This window comes from Patagioenas fasciata, chromosome 2, assembly GCF_037038585.1.
Source record: "Patagioenas fasciata isolate bPatFas1 chromosome 2, bPatFas1.hap1, whole genome shotgun sequence".
NCBI lineage: Eukaryota > Metazoa > Chordata > Aves > Columbiformes > Columbidae > Patagioenas > Patagioenas fasciata.
The window spans coordinates 153,976,663-153,997,436 of record NC_092521.1 but is presented as its reverse complement, the minus strand read 5'-3'; the positions used below and the strand labels follow the sequence as shown (position 1 = coordinate 153,997,436).

The 20,774-nt window shown below is 38.6% G+C and overlaps 1 protein-coding gene across 3 annotated transcripts in view; it reads left to right on the top strand.

The window, feature by feature from the left end:
- ITGB1 (integrin subunit beta 1) overlaps positions 1-20,774 on the top strand; it is a 46,145-nt gene that overhangs the window by 8,568 nt on the left and 16,803 nt on the right. The window contains exons 1-9 of one of the 3 annotated variants that reach the window (XM_071805298.1): positions 6,196-6,214; positions 11,422-11,491; positions 11,739-11,824; positions 13,342-13,564; positions 15,437-15,607; positions 15,904-16,142; positions 18,049-18,204; positions 19,125-19,220; positions 20,142-20,231. In XM_071805298.1, the coding sequence (XP_071661399.1) occupies positions 6,212-6,214; positions 11,422-11,491; positions 11,739-11,824; positions 13,342-13,564; positions 15,437-15,607; positions 15,904-16,142; positions 18,049-18,204; positions 19,125-19,220; positions 20,142-20,231 (1,134 nt within the window). In that variant the 5' untranslated portion in view covers positions 6,196-6,211. Of the gene's footprint in view, positions 1-6,195; positions 6,215-11,349; positions 11,492-11,738; positions 11,825-13,341; positions 13,565-15,436; positions 15,608-15,903; positions 16,143-18,048; positions 18,205-19,124; positions 19,221-20,141; positions 20,232-20,774 lie in introns of those variants that run through there. The other 2 variants (XM_065829822.2, XM_065829821.2) reach the window with 2 other exon arrangements.

The window sequence follows — 20,774 nt, the reverse complement described above, 5'->3', positions numbered from 1 at the left end:
CCACACATGTTACTAGTGACACACTTCAGGCCAAGGGGAGGAATAGGAAAATGTGCCGCTCATAGCGAGAAGAGTGTGAGGCTGTGGCAGTCCAGAGATAAGTTGGCATAAACTGCTGTGGAACTTCACAGCATCTGCTCGGGCATGCTTCAGGGCTCTTCTGACTCGAGTAATCCATCTGAGCTTGCTAGATCAGGTGAGAAATAACTCAGCAAGGAGTTATTGCTCAGCTTGTTCCACTGTCTCACTTAAAAGGTGAAAGTATCGTCCACAGTTGGCACCAGACAGATAGATGAAGGGTGCGAAGTGGGGAATTCTAGGGCCAGAAGTTGAGCTGTCTCTGTTCAGTAGTGGCAAACTGGTAGATCTGCTTGGGTACTTTGAGAAATCTCATCTTTTATTATCTTTTGCAGTCCTCTTAGAAGCAGCCTGTGGGCTCCAGGCTTAAAGTCCTGCTCTGGAAAGCAGCAGAAGTGTATTAACAGGCAGGTTGTTCAGGCAAGGACTGTTTGTTCTGAAGTACTTTGTGACAGGTCTGTTGTTTAAAGACAAGACATCTTTTTAAGATTGAAGCAATTTTTTTCCTGAGATAAGTGAGCTTTTTTCAAGTGCTCAAACTTCAAAATTAAAATCTGGACTAGGTCCACTCTTTGTTTCACTGCATGCTTATACCTAGCCAGTCATCACTGCCATTAAGTTAATAATCATAATTAATTTTCTATATATATTAAAAATATAAATACATCTGTAAAATTAAATATATATATAATTATATATATTAAAAATATTATAGATACAGATTTATAAGCCTATACTTAGGTCTGTGGGATGACCATTTTTTAAATTATTTCTGCATATTTGGTTTTCTGACCACTTGCCCCATGTTGAAAGTACACCGAGGACAAGAGCTGTTTCAGTACAAGTCTCATTCTAAATCATGTCAGAATAGTGAATCTTAAAAAAAAAAAATCCCTTGCAATTAAATATTTGGATACTATCTGTAAGCATTATTCTGTGTACTTGCATTCAAATCTGTGGGGGTGGGGCCGAGGAGGGACAGGAACAACAAAAACCTTCAGTGTTTTGTTCTTTGCATGTCCTAATTTTTTTGCCAACTAACTTACTGTAATAAACTATTGGGAAAAATAAAATTGGAATAGTTCCTCAAACTGGCTGGCTGTGTTACAGAGCAGTTCACTCAAGGCCAGCAGAGGAAGGTGGGCTCACAGACACCCAGTTTGGAAGAAAAGGGGTGACCCCCGTTCTCGCTCTGCCAGCCCGGCAAGCAGAGCTGGCTCGGGGTACTGGTGGGGCAGGGCTGGAGTGGCAGCGCAGGGGCAGAGGTTGGTTTTTCAGAGGTGGGGATGCTGTAGCTTTGCTGTTTCTTTCGGTAGCAGTTAGCTTTCATCTGGGTTTTGGTTGCTGAAACTGTACCCTGAGCGTTAATGATAGCTGCTGATGGGTGAACATTGCCATGAAACAACAGAGTTTCCGCTGAGTTTGCCCTTTGTGGTGTGGCAGCTTCTGGCTTCCTGCAGTACCTGCAGCAGTAGCCAGCCAGAGGTTTGCACTGTTTTCTTTTAAAGAAATAGATGAACGAGACACTGTATTAACTGTGATTCTCTATTTTTTTGCTTAGGAATGCACATGCTTCTGTTTGTGCTTTTCCTTTAGAAGAAAAGCTTGGTTTAGCCGGATGCCGTGGCAGTCGTGGATGTTACTAAGGCAGTACAGCCTCAGAAGCATCACTTAACAGTCAGCTGTGTAAGAGCTATATTTATATGTTTAACTAAACTCTTCGTTTCCTCCTGTGTGGATGAATGTGAGGTTTAAGTTGCACAAAATTAAATACTTTCTTTATGGGAGTAGTAAGTGGTGCAGAGTGTGTGGGAATTTAATACTACCACAAGGAGCTGACACCCGTGTTTTCTACTAGAATGGCTTAAATTGTTGTGTGGAGTTCCTAATTGTAATCTGTCTGAGATGGAAATGCTAAAATTAGCCAAGAAGTCCTGTAGACTAGAAAGACCTATGTAAACAAGCTAAATATTCAATTCACACTCTCCCCTGCCAAAAAAAAAGTGTCACATTTAAACAAGAGGATAAATCAAATGATTATGGCAAAAATGACTGATGAGTCAAAAAGCATTTGAAAAGCGATGAGACAACAGTGGTGTTTTTCTCTCTGTTTTTATCACAAGTGTGTAAAGAGGTGCTTGGAATAATGAAAACCCTGAAATACAGAATGTTTCAAAAAGATAGACCCAATTTGAAATCACTGCTGCTTTGGAACTGGGTCCATCTTTTTGAACACCCTGTGTTTGTTACAGAAAAATGCCTACTGATAACAGTGACATTGCGTACAGTGAGAATTCTTAAAAATTCTTGGAGGTGATGCACTTTGAGTCAGTGCTGTGATGGACTTGAACTACTGGAAACTTCTGCTGGCAAGAGTATGGAAAATGGATATTTTTGACACTGACAGCTTTAAGGGGAAAAAAAAATAGGTGATTTGGTTCTTAACATTTACATGTCCTCGTTATATATTTATCCTTAAAGAGGAAGCTTTCAAGGTGCACATGTATAGAAGCTGCAAGAAAAAAGTAGTTTCAGCCACAGTATCGGTACCCGTGGGCTTGGTGTGTTGGGTGTTTAGCCTTACAGATGTGCTTTGTGGTGTGCTTGCATGCAGCATATGCAGCGTATTAATAGGTTTCATTATTTCGTTCCTGTTTAAAATTCAAGGAGGTTCATGATGTCCTTGTAGAAATCTCAGCTTTCTTTGGGCAGGCGACACCGACATGAGATTTCTTAGCGAAACAGAGGTGTGCAGGTGTGTGGAGGAGGGATGTCCTGCTTTTTCATTTTGTACTTTAGTGAGCAAAGTAGTTTGAGAGGTGTATAGTGGCAAAAACTAGTTATAAGCTGCCTTTTCAGAAAAAGATGTAGATGTTTTAGTTGAAACTAGGTATAAGCTGTAGGTAATAAACAGTAAAAGCTTATTGCTCGTGTTTTAATTTGATGTAGCTGTGGGGTTCTGCCTGCTCTGCTCAAGAATATGCACAGTTGTATTTCTCTCCTAATGGAATGTTGAATGTTAATCACAATGCACCTGTTTGTTAGTCTAGTTTTCCAAAATACAGTTGGCAGAGTTTACCCTATGAATTGCAGTCTATGGATAATTGCCCGGTAAAAATATCTAAATAAGCCTATGTGGAAAACATAATGTTCTCATGAGAAAGAGCACTTCAGTTGTCTCTTAAATGGTTTCTTATATGTGATGATCACCCATAGCTTGTTTGTTCACATAAGCTAAGTACTGCTTGCCTTTCAAGCATCAAGATGCTTTCCAAAGCAACTCCTAAACTGTGGAATCTTGGCTTCAAATTACGATTCAGTGGGTCAAGTACTAAGGAGGTCTGGTCATGAATAACAAACCTTCTGTGCATGGCAGTATGTACATACACTATTTGAAAAAAGATCCCTTCTTCAGAAGTGGTGCTGACTGACCAACATTAGTCTTGCCCGCACCGCAGTGCTCTTCAAAACGCATTGAAACGAAAGGAAGAGACCAAGGTCATACTTGGGGTTTGCTGACTTGACAGGTGAAGGCTCTTTGTCGGTGGTAGCATCTTCATGTTGTCCCTGAGCACCTTTTCTTGTTCTCTTACTTTCTGCACCATCCTCAGCATGCAATTTGGACTTGTGTGACTTCTTAAAGGGAAGTATGTTATGGAAAGAGAAACTGAGTAGGCTTTAGCAGCGCTAGTGTTCTTCACAATTTACTAAGCAATTTGCTTTTGCCTGTGATGAGTATTATTTAGGTTTGCAGCAGGTTACAGGAGTTTGTTTGTCATTAAGCAAAATTATCAATGGATTTTGCTAATGAAAACGTGTGTAGAAATCAGACTACATACCATGCTTTATTTCATGATACTATCCTGCCTACATAAGTTTCCTATGTTCCATAGAAGTCTAAATTCAGTCTCTCCTTGCTTACCAGAAGCTCCCTGGCTGCCTTCAGTTGCTTGTTGGAGGATAAGTATTCATTTTGACTTCTTTAAGTCCATAGAGAAGTCTATATAGTTCAGATTGATCAGGTCTGCAATTACAGAGGGTTTGCAGCTCAGTGTGCACTACTCAGTAGTCATGCGTGGTATAGAAGGTTTGTAGTCAAGGCTCTCTTTAGTGTCTGTGAGTGTGAACATACGTGTTTCCTTTCGCTTTCCTACAGGTTAGGTCATTTAGTGAGAAAGATCTAAAGCTTAGACTTTGAATCATGGTCCAAAGACTGCTTTTATCTATTGATAATATGCTGTAAAATTTGTGTGTGTGTGTATATATATATATATGTATGCCAGGGAACAGGATCTGGAACCCCACTTACATCTTTCTTCTACCTCCCACTGTCTGAGTGCTTCAGTAGATAAAGAAGAGTCAAAACTCCATCAGCTCATTTTCTGCCTCCTGCTTTTCATTCTTGGTTGCATAGCAGCTTTAGTTTAATAAGAGAGGTGGAGAATGCTCTTACCCGTATATCCTGTAGGCTGGTAGAGCATTCCCAGGAAGTGGGACCTGAAAACCTTTGGGGATGAGGAGACTGGAGCCCAGTTGTCTTCTCGGGTATGTCTCAGTGCTGTAAAACATCTGGGAACCATTACCACCATCTGTCATGTGAGCTGTATTGCAACTGGATCTACCACGTTTTATCTTAAGGGGGAGAGATGTCAGCTATCAGGAAACTTTATCATCTGTAGCTGTTCTGAAGTTGGTACCTCTTGTTATGAGGAAACTTACGTGTTCTATCAAGAAAAATCTCCCTGCAGCCAGGCGCCTGACTTGGGCAGATTTGTTTCCACTCAGTAATTCAAATCGAGACCAAAAAATGCTTTTCAGAGAAATACCTAATTGTTTTAATGTCAGTAAGTTGAAGGCTCCTATGAAATCCAGGAACAAGTATCAATATATTCTGTATAAAAGGAATAATATGTTCAAACTGTGTGAGTGCTGGTGAAGTTAACTGTTCTGTCTTGAAGCAGCTGTGTCCTATATAAACTAACAGCCAGCCCATACTCTGGGGATACAAGCTGATACCGTGAACAGCCTTCCAGATCTGTTCTCATGAGCTACGGCCTCAACCTGTGGGTACTTTTTGATGCATTCTATGTGACTTGATCTTTTGTGAAATTTTTTAGAGCTGTAAGTATCAATAAACTATGGGTTGTAATGCAGTATAACTGAGTCTTAGCAAACCAGCTGTGTTACCATTTGTATTTGTTTACCTTACTAAACATGGGAGGGGGGCACAGTAGTTCCATGCAGAATCTACAGAATTGTGATATGTTTCCCTGTGGATCTGGCATGCAGAAATATGTATTCTCATGTTTTTTCGGATTCCCAACCTTGCAGGGCCATTTTCTGAACTAACTAGTGACATACCCTAGTTATGACAGATTAGCTCCTCCAGTATGGTTATTTGAGGTTATCTCCCTAACCTAAGCAGAAAATTAGTTTCCTGTAGATTTTAACTCTTTATAATTAAAATTTAAGTCCCACCTGTTTTATTATATATTATTTTAACACATTATGCCCCACTAAAATAAAGTGGTTATGGAAGTGCTTGTCATGAGTATCTGGTGATTATGCTTGTTTTATTCCATTAACTTAAAGATAACTGACAGAGAAATTATGTTTAATGTGAAATACTGCTGATTCGTTTATCCTGTAGCATCACAGTAGTTGAAGGGGTTATACTTTAAAGCTTTTTTGGGTTACAATTTGAGGAAGCCGTCTTGACGTGATGAATTTTTTGTGTAAAAGCTGTTTCAGTGCTAAAGAATTTATTTTGCACATTAATCTGGGTTAACGTCCCATTCTTTCCATATTACTGCAAGCAGTTCAAAACCTGCTCCATTAACATCTGTGAAGTTGCCATGGGGAGGAAGAACATCATGGTCTTGCTAAGCCATGCTGTTGGTAGGTTGGTGGATAAATAGGCTGTTGAAGGTTCAGCATTTGCAGCACCCTTTGGATTGGGGTGCTGCCAAGTCCTGCTCTCGAGGCTGCACATCTTTACTCTTCCCATCAAGTTCACATCCCCTGCGTGTGGATACTCTGCTGCCTCATCTCTGGTGGTGCAGGGCCAGCAGCTGGGCCTGTCTGTGAGGGGTGGCCAGCACCGGACTGGGCCCATCTGAGCAAGAGTTTTCATATGGTGAGTTAGGGTTTTGATTCTTTGATGGTTGAACAGCAAGAAATTTTAATCAATGTTTACCCCAAATCTCCACTTCCATGAAGAAGAATGCATCACATAGTTTCTTTATCTGCTGACCCTGGAATCTACTGTGCAAGCAGTGTATGTCAGCTGTAATTCAGTATTGCAGTAACATTTACATTTATTAAGTAAATAAGGTAGCTGTTAAGGACACAAACTAAGAATTACCTATTGAAGATTTGTTGAAAAATCTGTACCACAAAGTTGGAAGTTTCAATCAAAAGTGATTCCTTGGGGTGAAACATTTTGTTTTCTGTACTTGTGTCTTTCTGAGCAATATACTGCTATTGAGACAGAGCAGCAAAATACCATGTTACCAGTTGGATTGTTGTACAAGCAGTCCCATTTCACCAGGGTTGTTTGCTTTCTCCAGTTAAGAAAAGTGCTGTGTCCTTTTTGGTTGGTCAGTTTTAGCTTTTTTGTTCCCTCTTTTTTTTTTTTTTTTTTTCAGAAATGTGAGTGTAATTCATCTTGTTGGTCCATAAAATTCATGCTAAAAAGTGTGGCCCTCAGCTAAAGCCAGTAAACCTTCTGGAGTGAGGGAAGTAGGAACTCTTTTAGCAGGGTAGCCATTGAGTTCTGAAACAGGCGTCTCCAGGGACTACTCAATTCTACTTATTTTAGAAACGTGTCTCTTCCTGCTCTTTTTATAACCAGAGCCCTGGTGACTGGGGGTGGGGGCTGACTGTGTGACCACTGTAGTCCAGCGCACGACCATGGACTGTGTCTGAGAAGCAGTACATTTTTTTTAAATTATTATTTTATTTTTTATTACCAGTTCTCTTTTTCGCCATCTCACCACTTCCACCATGCCAGAACAAGCATTTTTGCACCCAGATGGCTGAAACTTGCCACTTTCATAGTTGGGTTAGTGGTTCAGCCAGCACTCCTTGGTGGCTGCACTAATGCTTACACTGGTCAGAAAGGAAAGGAGGAGAGATTCAGGTTAGATGTGAGAAAGAGATTTATTACAACGAGGCTGGTGAAACACTGGCCCAGGTTGCCCAGAGAGGTGGTAGATGCCCCATCCCTGGAGACATTCCAGACCAGGCTGGATGAGGCTCTCAGCAACCTGATCCAGTTGAAGATGTCCCTGCTCATTGCAGAGGGGTTGGACTGGATGACCTTTGAAGTTCCCTTCCAGCCCAAACCATTCTATGATTCTGTGAAGACACTACAAGGTGTCTGCCTCCGTTGCATCCTGAAGCATGCCTTGCTGCAAAGCTTCCTATTCAAATACATAACCATGTTTCAGACCATAAGGGAAACACTTAAATATGCAGTAAGGATTGAGCTGTTGTGCAGCAACCACCTTTTTGAGGCAATAACCAGACAACCTACTTATTCACATCCCCACACACCACTCTGATTACACTTAGAAGCCTAGAAATGAATAAGCAACTCAGAGTTTTGGACTAGAGTTTGTGCTTCCCACAGACTGACACCTCTGCATCAGCTGCTTTTCCACAGGTTTAAAGCTTGATTCAGAAATGCCGTGTGGAATTTATCCCTCCTAGAGCTGAGATTATGTTTACAGCTGGTTTCATCTAGTGTAAGGATGGATAGTCACCCATCCTCCTTGTTGGTTATTCATCCTTGTTAATCAGCCTCCTGGTTTATTATTGTTATTCCACTTCTTTTGCTTGGCACTGGCTTGGTGGATGCTGGAGTTCTGAGTTGCTGCTGGGCTGAGTGGAACAGTTCTGCATTGGCCTAAGAGCTTGTTGCTCATCTTGCCTTAATATCAGTATAACCTGTGGCCTGCATCAGGTGGGGTGAATGCTGAGCTGAAGAGTGGTGAGAGCAGCAGAGCCGTCCATACTTGATTTCAAAGGAATTAATGTTTCTGTAACTCTTACCCTTTTTTCTTGACCCCATTTGCTGTGTTAATTTTCTGCACAGATGCTATTGCTGTTTATTAGATTTTAAAATCTAATCAGTAGATTTTAAAAGTTGCAATGGGCCATGGAGTAGTAAAATTAATTTCTAAATATCTTAATGGTTAGCATAATACAAAGGTGCTAAATATTTGATTGGCAAGTTCAAAATTAAGTTGCACTATGGAGAATTTCTTTCCTTTTTCCTGTTGTCATTTAATGAGTCTCTCATTCCATATTAGAAGTTCTAGAGATTTACATCAAAGCTGGTTTTATAAAGAAAAGCTTCTGTTTGAGCATTACTGTTTGTATAGACAGTTAGCAAAAAAAAAAAAACTTGGAAAGCAACAAGTGCAGACATTCAAGGTTATGTCCATGTTTGTCTTCCTAAAATATTTAACAAAAATAGAGTACAGCTCACAAATATGCAGAAGTAATTTTAAAATCTGGTTTTGAACAGCACACCATTCGCAGCCTTTTAAAATGTATCCATCTGGTGATTTAGTTGTTAAAGAGATTTTAGTTCTCAGCAAGCTTGCCTTTTGTAAGCATTCAGCTGCTTCTTTTTTTTTTTTGTAAGGGTGTGGGAAATCACTTCTTCAAGGATTCTGGGATATATTTCAAGGATTTAATTTAGAAGTGAGAGAACAAGTATAATAGAAAATATGTAAATGTTGCGCAAAAAAGTTCAATTTATTTCTTGTAACAATGGGTTCTTTTCTGTTCCCGTCATCTGTGGTTGAACACTGACCCGGGGTATAGTCCCAGCGCCACCAAGGGTTTCCGAAGGCTTCCTTTGGTTGTCTAGTGTAGTTAGATGTTATTTGTTTTGGTTTATTCCCTTAATAGAAAAATTTGCAACAGAGCAACCCACAGTCCCAACCAGTGACTTGCAGGAGGGTGGATTTGCCGGGCTGCTGCAGGAGCTGCTTTGGAGCACACAGGGTGCGCCTGGCATTGTTTGCATTAAAGAGCAATCAGCATTGAATCCAAATTAGCAAATCTTTACTCATGCTTTTCCAAAACTCAGCAGATGGAAAAGCTATTAAGCAGCAGAGGTAAGGAAGCGAGCTGGCGTGTGTCGGAGGCCGGCGCTGGCTCTGGGAGAGGCCTGAGCTCAGCCATATATGGGAAAGGACATTTTCCTTGTTAACTTTATGGGGAATCTGTGCCCAGAACTACATTCATCATGCAGATGCATTTCCACAGAGTGCTTCTCTTCCAAATGGTCTTAGTCATAGTTTTAGCACTGTGTCACTTCTTTGCTGACTTATTTATATAGTTGCTTGGGCTTGCTGTGCATCCGCTGCTAGTCTGCCCTAAAAAGGTGAACTGTTTATAATTTTCTCGTTTTGGCTAACAGAAAGGACAGAACTAAACTGAAGCCAGCAGCTTGGGTTTTTTTCTTACTGAGAAGCCCACCCTGTTTGGGCTGTAGTTAAAGAAAACTTCTTCTAGAGTGACAAAATACTGCTGTGTTTGTGGGAAGTAAAGTTTGTTAAACGCAGAACATACCTACCATAAAACCAAAAAAGAACCTCAAAGTTGAGTAGGCTGGTCAGGCTTTCCCCTCCACACTCCTGGTGGTATCAGTGTGCTCATACACCATTAACTGCTCTCCTTCTCTGACCTTGGTTCAGTCCCTTCATCTGTCTTCTCCCTACTTGCATTTCTTGGGTCACAGTTCCCCGCTGATCAAGGTTTGTGGTTGCACAGGTTTGATTCAGGTGGTTGTTTTAAGAGGGGACTTAATAAAAGAGTGTTCATTTCTGCAAATGAAGGACTGATCACCTCTGTAGTGATCAGCAGAGGGAAGAATCTGAATTAGATAGGTGTGATAAGTAATGTTCGAAAGTTAAGTAAGGTATAATTTGCAGTTCAATTTTGTGTTTTTAGACAGTAATTTCTTATGTGCATAACGTCTAGCAAAGTCACTCCACAATTAAGTCTCTTAATTCTCCAGCGTCTAAACTCCCCTCTGCCTTCCAGCTACAGCAGCCCCTGAAGAACAGCCCAAAATGATTTCTCAGAAAAAAATGAACCATCTCATGTTGGTTTCGGATACAATTTGTTAGCAAAGGGTTGGCTTCTGTTTAAAACCTTCTCCACTAGATTTTAGAGCAGTTGTCCACTCTCTGTTAGGTCTGGATGTACAAAATGTAATTATGAATGACCCTAAATCAGTGTGGGAAAACCAAAGCTCAACTGCTGTGCTAATTTAAGCATTGCTCACTTCGCTACTAATTCATATGAGTAATAGTACTTCTTCTAGAAAATGACAGGTTGATTTTAAAAGATTGCCAAATTTACTTTTTCTTGGCTATATTGCAAGTGATTTTTTAGAACAAAAAATTATTAAGAATATTGGTGTTTCCAGAATGAATGGAAAGGCTTTAATTAGCAATAACATTTTAGGATGACCAGGGAAATCAGCAGCCAGGGTCCATGGGTCTAGAATTCTTGTAATGAATAAAAGAGAAATGGAATTTTAAGTGGTACCGAAATGTCAAAGATGTGACAACAGACTGGCTGACTACCTACTATTAGACTAGAAAAAGTTTAGAGAAAAAATGGTCTATTTGAAAGCTATTTATAGAGTGTAATCCTAACTCTGGAGTATTAAGTGAATTCTCCCCAATAATTAGGGAAAATTAAAAGTCAGTAACCTTAAATTGTTGTTTATAAGCATTCAAATTGTATCTCAAAGCCTATACATTATATAGTTCAGATGTATTTATTTTTTCTGTCAGACTTTTATTAAGATTTGTAACACTGAACTACAGGTAGAGTGTTTTTTCTTTAAGGGCCTTGAAGTTTATCTTAAAACAGAGACTTGAATAGAGAAATTCCATTTCTGTCTTGTATTTCTGTGGTATCTTTGTTTAGAAGTCTCTGGCAACAGAGCATAAATATGTTTTCATAAGATGCCAATAGATTGGTTTGGGTTCTTCCCCTCCCCACCCCCCCAGCTGAACAGTGTTTCCAAATTTCTCATGGCTTGCTGGTTTACCTAACATAAGAGTATTTCAAAATAATTTAAGAAGCTGCCATGTTTCATGTCTTCTAAGTACAAAGTTTAGCCCACAAACGTGATTGTATGAGAGCAAAACTGTCTGGCTGGTACAGAAAGATCATTTGGTTTCCATCTGCTCCATATTGCTTGTCTCCTCTGAAACACAGTTACATGTCTGCAGTTTCATGCAACTTGTTTTCTTCTACTTACTGGTTATGAAAAGTCATAGAACTTGGTCTTCTGTTTATGTATTTCAGACTAAATTAAAATTGCTCGCATGGGCTGGTGTCCTCTGCTGCTTGATATGGAATGGATTTGCTCAGCAAGGTAAGTCACTTGATTTCATCTCAGTAGTTTAATATTGCCTTAAAACTATATATATTTAGTAGTTACTTATGTAGATAAATATTTCATTGTCAGACAAGTGCTAATGGCAATATGTCAGTCATATCTCATGTCAATAACCTGTTTGTATTTAGAATGTAGTTTACAATTCCAGAATGAAACAAATGAAAATTCTAATGTTGTTAGCACCTTTTTATAAAAGAAGTGACTGAGGTGTGTTCTTTGCTAGGTGGAAGTGACTGTATAAAAGCTAATGCAAAATCATGTGGTGAATGTATACAAGCAGGACCAAACTGTGGCTGGTGTAAAAAAACAGTAAGTGTTGAAAAATTCCTTTTATGGTTTGTTTTTTCTCCCTTGGTTTCAAATTTGTGTAGATATTTTTAATGTATATATTTGTCTATTTTGTTTAATGGTAGTTTCCTATAGCTCTTCAATTTATTACTTCTTTTACCTAAAAATTCGGATACTACTGTTTTCCTGATGTCCTGATTTGTGCAGAATTGCTTTTCACAATGTGTTTACTTCTACTTGTCTAAATAGTGAGCGTATGTAGACCCTGCAGGCTGCCTCATAGTTATTTAAAATCATTCCAACATGGAATCTGTCTGGGTATGCTTAATTATATTCTTCCAGTGACATTAGAGTAAGAGCTAATTTTAGATTTAGGTGGAGTAGGGGAAGACATTGAAGGTTTTCTTTATAAAAGAAAGATGTTCAAGGTTTAGTTTCTATTGTTGGTAGATTTGGGAGGTAGGAGATTGGTTTGTGTGGGTGGGTTGTTTTCTTCGTTATGAAATATAAAAAAAGTGTTTTCTTATGCAATTAAAAATTAAATTCAGGAAATACATAATGTAAGATAATCTTAAATTGTGTGACTTAACTGGTATATGCTGAAACATCTTTTTCAGATTAGAAACAGAAAAAAAATTTTCTACAGCTCTTCTTCAGTTGGTTCATAAGAAGATAATAATGTATATTTATTTCCATTTACTACCTGCTTACTATCCCCCAAATGGGCTTGTAAACTTCAGACATTTTTAGTAAACTGACTTGACTTTAAAATTTGGCCTTAAGCTGTCAGATTTTTTTGTAGGTCCTAGTCATCAAAAACTGACAAGCTTTAAGATACAGTTTTTTTGGTGCATAGTGGGGCAGGGGAGGGAATCAAAATTGCCAGGTTTCACAATTAGAAACCTTATTTATTTGTGTTTATGGTTAGAGCTCTTTTTAGATTTGAGGTAATGGTAATTTGTTGCTCAGAACAAAGTTACTGGTTTTACTTATAGATCTTACTTTTTGATTGAATTGCCCCAAAATAAAAGAGGAAATGTCTGTCTTTCCCCTGCTCTCTCAGCATATTGCTATTATTTTGTTGTGGAGTACCTAGGTACACTTACATAATCTTTAATTAGTCTTTCAAAAAAAACAAAACCAAAAGGTTAAAAGGGAGGGCGGTTGCCAAGCAGGCTGTACAAATAGGTTCACGTTATTGACAGCTATGTGTAGATGAGAGCTTTTTCCATCTGCTGTCCCTTTTAGAGTAGCCGATTTCAAAGGACTTTCTGCTTTTGTCAGAGAGTGACATTGTGTGGTTTTTTCTTTCATCTCACTTACATCTTATACATAGATACAAGTACACGTAGGTGCAAAGTCTTGGACTAAACAGTAGTCACTGATGTATTTAGTATAATTTAACATATTTCAGGACTATGTGTTTTATAACTGAACTTAACATTTTTGACAAGGTGTTTTTTTTTTTTCTCATTATGGCTAGAGTATAGCAAATAACAGATAGCTGTAACCTTGATACTCTTGCCTGTGTTTTCTAGGACTTTTTACAAGAAGGAGAACCAACATCTGCACGATGTGATGACTTGGCAGCACTGAAGAGTAAAGGCTGTCCTATGGAAGATATAGAAAATCCCAGAGGTAGCAAACAAGTGCTTGAAGATAAAGAAGTAACAAATCGTAAGATAGGTGCTGCAGAGAGGCTGAAACCAGAGGACATTACACAGATCCAGCCCCAAAAATTAGTACTGAAACTAAGAGTCGGTAAGGACAGTTTCATTCTGGTCTTTAGATGATTTTTCTGTCACCACCACATCTGCATTTTTTGTTTTGAATGTGTAACCATTTTTGTTTCAGAAACTCAATTTTTCAGTTAACCTGAATGATAGCAGAGCCATTCAGGTCTTAGAAATTTAGATATTCCAAATACTGTTTGAATTTTTTTTTTTTTTTTTTTTTTTTTTTTTTTTTTTTGTATAGAAGGTTAGATATTATCACTTGTACCCAATAGAACTTCTGAGAAAATAGATACATGGATTGGTACAAATATCAGAAAGGTAAAACTGGAGGGTGTCTGAACTGATTGGTTTTGTAGTTATGCAGCAATATTTTTGGATTTCTACATAAAATTACTTTCCAGAGGCTAAAGATGTGGACACAAGACTACAGTAATGAGAACAAAGGAGTTGTGTACCGTTTCCAGCCACTAAAAATAACTTCATTTAATTCAAATAAGGGGAAAAAACACAGAGCTAAAAAACAGTAGCTCATACAGTACTTGAGCATAATGGAGACTGTTCCTAAGGGCAGTTCCTGGGTACTGCAGACACATCCAACAGGTACTTCGTATTTACCTGGAATAAGAGCCTGTACTGGGGGTCAGCTGCTTGGTGGTAATTGCCTTAATAATTGCAAGATGATCTGAGGAATTTCAGCCTGGTAAGGAAACAAAGGGGAAGTTATTTTGTGTTTTGGTGTTGCCCCTATTTATTTCTAATGTACAATTAGAAACTTCAAATTCAAACCAAATTATTGTCCCTCTGACACAGAAGTTTGTTCATCACAACATATGAGGGACCTGGGCAACCAGAATCTCATTAGCCAAAAGATTATTACTCTGTTCTAAGTACTTGTCTTGGTCGCGAGGTCTCTGATCAGGGACTGTGTGCTTGCAGAGGGGGATAGTTGCTGTCTGTGCAGGCTCTTTTAAACAGTAGCTAAGGAAAATCTAAAGCTTTTTGCTTTTTTTATTTTTTGATGAAAACCATACTGCCTACTGTGTGATCCATATGCTATTCCCTTTGCCTATCGAATGGTTTCCCAAGTTTGCGAATTCTGCTCATGTTAAGCAAACGTTTGTTAATTATTAAGCAGACTTGAGCAGCAGCAATATCGCCATTTAACTTCAGCGACTGAGGGGGGTAAAGGAAAAAAAAATCTAATAATCTTCCTTATTTCCTGTATAATAGGCAAAATAATACTTTTACATTTTGCAGGGTGGGGGTAATTTTCCTGCGGTGTCTTTCAACACCAGGGTGACAGTACGTGCTTCTGTTGGCAAAACCTGGGATCTGGGCTTACAACTGCAAAGAATAGTAGCTTGCAATTATCTTACTGCTATTTCTGTGTTCTCAGCCTGTATTTGATGCGAACTAACTTGAAGTATTCTATCCAGAAATTATTTTTCTTCTATAAACCTATTTTAAAAAATATATTTTTTTTTTTAAACTAAGCACTGAGAATTTTTGGGGTCATGTTGGATGCGAACAAATATGGAAAATTTGCGTTAGAGGTCTTACAGAAACCTTGTTAAAATTATTGCAGTTATGAAGGTTTGAAATTTTAGCAACTGAGGGTGTCTTGATTCTGGCAGTGAGAATTTTCTATGGGGAGGTAAAACACCTTGGAAGTATGTAGTTGGACATCTGAATGAAATACTTACTGAATTTTTTCATAATAATTTTTTTCAACATAATTTGATGTTAAGTATTTCAATTAGCAGCAGAAAAAAATCACTCACCTTTAGTTCAAAACTTCCATCAGTATTTCAAAGATTTCCCTTAAAGAGCGTTTATCTTGCCAGTGTGGTTGTGGAATTTTTAATGGCTTCTGATTTTCTTTTAATCTCTGAAACAGGGGAACCTCAAACATTTTCACTGAAATTTAAGAGAGCTGAAGACTACCCCATTGACCTTTATTATCTTATGGACCTCTCCTATTCTATGAAAGATGATTTAGAGAATGTGAAGAGTCTCGGAACAGCTCTGATGTTAGAAATGGAAAAAATAACTTCAGACTTTCGAATTGGTGAGAACGATTTGCCTATTCTAAAAAAAAAAGTTTCCTTCCTGATGTTTCTCGTGTGATAACATGTGAAGTGTAATTTTTTAAAACTAGCAGTATTATGGCAGATATTCTAATACATGGAACCTATCGAGGAACAGAAGAGTACTTGGTGTTGATGGAGAAAGTGGAACGTAAACAAGTATGAGAGATATTTCTGCTGTCAGTTCAGCTAGAATGCATTTGCATTCTATTGTATCATGACATAATGAAGAATTGAATTCTCTTTAACTTACAGGGTTTTTGTTGTTCTGTCTTAGGCTTTGGGTCTTTTGTGGAGAAAACTGTGATGCCATATATAAGTACAACACCAGCCAAACTCAGAAATCCTTGTACAGGTGACCAGAACTGTACAAGTCCATTTAGCTATAAAAACGTGCTTAGCCTTACCAGTGAAGGAAACAAATTCAATGAACTTGTAGGTAAACAGCACATTTCCGGGAACTTAGATTCTCCTGAAGGTGGATTTGATGCGATAATGCAGGTTGCAGTTTGTGGGGTAAGTGTTATTTGTTTTCTTCACTGCTCTGTTAGATGAAATTGCTTCAATACAGCCTTTGTGTGTTCTATGGTGGCTAACGTGTGAACACGTCATCTCACGCTAGCAAGACAAGGTCGACTAGGCAGACTGCGTGGATATGTGCGTTTGCCTCTTGTAGAGACCTCTAATGAGCGAATGAAACCAGGAAATGTGAAAGTGCCCATTAGAAGTCGTGTTTGCAACAGAGAGATGCATTCCAAAGATAAAGTTTTTAAGTCTGCTCTAAAAGAAGAGTCAAATTCTGCTCAAAAGTGTATGATATCCAGAGTAAGCAACTATTCTCAAGTTATTTGAGAGCTTCTTGTTGTTTCAGAGTAGTCTGGTAAATTGTAACTTCAACTAGCTTTTCAGACAGAAGTAGATGGAAACCTGATTTTTGGTTTTTTTCAAGATCTGATCTAGATCACTGCATTCTTCTTTGTTTCTGTAGCCTGATAGAACATTGTATGTACCTCTACAACATGGACTCCCAAAAAAGTGATACCCAGGTTTGCTGTTTTGTTACCATATTATTGTACTGTTGATCAATGGACTGAGGACTTTCTGAAACAATCAGAAGTCTTATCTTAAAAGTACAGTGTTAAGTGTTCTGGGGCTTTTTGTTGCTTTTTACTTTATGTGATAACTGGTTATTTGTGTGACCTTTACATATGGTTTTCTCCCCTTAAATTAACTGGGGCTTCAACTCTGGAATAATTTTTAAAAATAGGAAAAGGCAGGTTGTAGAATTAGACCCTGCAGCTGTGGGTCAGGATGTTCATGGTACAGTGAAAAAGGGCAGTTCTCTGGCGAACTGTTGACTTCTCGCGGTTTAACCCCAGCCTGTGGCTAAGCACCACGCAGCCGCTCGCTCACTCCCCCCAGTGGGAGACTCAGAAGAGTAAAAGTGAGAAAACTCGTGGGTTGAGATAAAGACAGTTTAATAGGTAAAGCGAAAGCCATGCATGCAGGCAAAGCAAAACAAGGGATTCGGTCACCACTTCCTATGGGCAGGTGGGTGTTCAGCCATCTCCAGGAAACTCCGGCTGCATCACGTCTATGGGTGACTCAGGAAGACAAACACCATCATTCCAAATGTTCACCCCCTTCCTCCTTCTTCCCCCAGGTTTATATGCTGAGCACAACATCATATGGTATGGAACATCCCTTTGGTCAGCTGGGGTCAGCTGTCCCAGCTGTGTCCCCTCCCAAATTCTTGTGCGTCCCCAGCCTCCACACTGGTGGGGTGGGGTGAGAAGCTGTTTGAGCACCACTCAGCAGTAACAAAAATGTCCCTGTGTTATCAACACTGTTCGTAGCACAAATCAAAAACACAGCCCCGTACTAGCTGCTATGAAGAAAATTAATTCTATCCTGACCAAAACCAGCACGTGATTATAAATCTGGACTAGATTGGTAAAGCCTAATGATTCTTCAGAGCCTAACACCGGGCAAGCCAAAATCTTCTGATTCAAGGTTGCCGCGGTGCTCAGGACACCAACATTGTCCTCTGTGCTCGGGCTGTGTGGTGGTGACATAGGGGCGGACTTGGGGGCATCGAAGAGCTGGGCTGACGTGCCCAATTTCTAAAATCTGTTGATCTTCAGATACTCTGAGAACTGAACAGACCAAGGTACATCTCAAAAAGAATGTTTCTTGCCTTTGGTGAAAATCCTACAGCAGGTGTTTTAGAGCAGACATTTAATGAAATGCAAGTGCTTTTAAGGTTTGAGTGAATTATGTGATTTCGAAGACGTTGCTTTTGCAGTATGACTTCTCCTAAGGCTGTCTGATTTTTCACACATTTATCTCTCAAGTGTTGGTCCCCACTGCTGTAAAATAAATCAGTGCAAAATACCAAAAATCCATTTCGTTGTTTCCCAAGGAACAAATTGGCTGGAGAAACGTTACAAGACTACTGGTGTTTTCCACGGATGCTGGATTTCACTTTGCAGGAGACGGTAAACTTGGTGGAATTGTTTTACCAAATGATGGGAAATGTCATCTGGAAAATAATATGTACACAATGAGCCACTACTATGTAAGTCTTTGCGTCATCTTCTAGAGAAATCAATGTTTCGTGATGCTTAAGCTCAAAAACACAGTAGATCATCTGGTATAGTTTCAGACTGCTGCCTCTCTTGAACTTTACCCATTTACCTCTGTATTACATGAAGTGACTTTAGCGGAACTAAAGCAAATGTGCAAGAATTTATCCACTCTTAATTGGAAAATTTCAAGAAATGGCAACTTTAACACTGATTTGTGTTGTTGATTTTTAACCTTTTTAATAATTAATAATCCTGCATGTCCACTGTCAAACTGTGGTGGCTCTGTCCTATTATTTTGTCATTTTGCTAGTCTTTGGGTTCAAAAGCATTTTAGTACTGTAAAAAAAAATACTGTAAAATAGAGACCTTCTTGGCCAGTTTAAGACTGCTTGAAATCTTACGATATAGAGTTTATAGTAAAGGTATGCTTAAAAATATTGTATTAATGGTTTATTAATAGGTAGATCAAGGAAAACGTTTGCTAGATGACATAAATACAATAACTTTAGGAATGTGTGAACACACAAACTGTAAAGCTGAAGTAAGTAACCTAAAATAAAACAGAACTTTTTTTTTTTTTATGAAATAGTGCAAAAGGTAGTGGTTTTCACTGAGATAAGTCATGGAAAACTACCAAACATAATTTTCTGAGGACATTTTGATTAGGGATTTAACCTGGAGATTTTAAGTGGCAAGGAATATGATAATGTTATTGTGAAAAAACACCTGTCTTCATGGGGCATACATGGAATCTTTTCAGTGCATGTTTTCAGAGGTTGGTTTTTTTTAGAGCTGTGACATAAGCTGGCTGGTTACAAGTCACATGGGTGTTTCTAAAGGTGAATTGTCTGTATGATGTTCTGGCAATATGTCCCAAATTGAAATGGCATTTTATGCTTGATTTTTACAGGATTATCCCTCTATTGCTCATCTGGTACAGAAGCTTAGTGAGAACAATATTCAGACAATCTTTGCTGTTACTGAGGAGTTTCAGGCAGTTTATAAGGTAAAGATAAATAACACATTTCTGATCTCTGTACTTTTTTCCCCTCAAGCACTAAGACTGACTCAGGTTTGCTCTAAAATAATTACAATTACTTAAAATAATCATGGAAATAAGCAATCATGGAAGTAATGTTTTACTACTCACATTTTTTACTATTAAGCCTTTTTTTACTTGTTAAAATTGATACTCTGTGTGTGTGTAATTTCCAAGGAGAAAGTGCCCTCCTCCTTGCCCCTCTTTATACTTTGTAGGTAGGAGGGAACAGAGAACATGTTTGCAGTGTTAATTTTTATGAATATTTTTACAGCAAAATAGCTGAGGAGGGTGTGGAGGCTGAATCGAGAGACATGTTTATGAAAGAATGTGTTTTGTCCTTTGTGGTCTATTTATATTCCTCATGTTTAAAATAAACTAAACTGCTGGATGTGATTGTGAAATAGGAAATGACTGTGTAAAGGGGATGCATATTTTTCCTCGTTTTAACCTAACAAGGTGGTTTTTGGTTTTTTGGCAAGGGGGTTTAAACTATATTAAATGTTTTTTTTTCTTTTTATTGGAAATTGTATTTTATCTGCCTATCTTCAATGCACTGAAAGTGTAGTTCTTCTTTAAGATCTTGAGGATATATTGTATGTGGTCAACTTGTGCAAGAGGGGGTCTCAGTGTTCTGTTACCAAATTGAATACAAAAATGCAAAGGAGAAGAGAGGGCAGGATGTTTATTTGTATTAGTAGTGCTGTGTGTAACCTCAAAAATCATGAAAAGCACTAGCAACACTGTAGCCTTGTTTTTTCAAGTACTTGATCTTGACTAGTTAATCCGCTAAAGCATTTTATGTCCAAACCGATATTTTTAGTACAAGCTACACTTTCTTTGATAGTAAGACTGTAATTTTCCTTTTACTTTTGTAAATATTGAAAGGAACTGAAAAATCTGATACCAAAATCAGCAGTGGGAACATTGTCTTCAAACTCCAGCAATGTGATCCAGCTGATCATTGATGCATACAATGTAAGTTCCGATTTTATTTGCGTTGTATTACCTTTTCTTGCTTCTAAGTTATTGCAAGTTTTTCAGGCAGATACTCTAAGGTAGATTTTATTTTTTTCTGCGAAATACGACATTAGTGTACTAAACTGAAAATATACCACCATTGCAGTAAAATCATGTTAGCGATTTGGATGCTATGGCAATAAGAGGTTAGATAGCTAGAAAGATATATTCTTAAAGCCACTTGAAAACATTATGGGAAGAAGTTGCCATCCATGTTTTCCCTTTTTAAAAAATGAAATCCACAACCAAAATGCATACTGTTTCTTCAGCATCTTCAGGTCTTTGCCTTTCTTCCTCATGGAAAAGGGCTATTTTTCAGCCTCTTAACCCCAAAGATAATGTCTTCATCAACCTCAGGAACTCCTGGGTTTGGCTCCAAGATATTTTCTTCCTTGCTGTGTTGTGTAAATGAGCCCCATTGCTCCTTTGGAGCACGTGGTGCAAACAAGTGCCTCCAACACCTGTGGAGACCTTCCCTGACCTTATATAACGGGGTTCAGC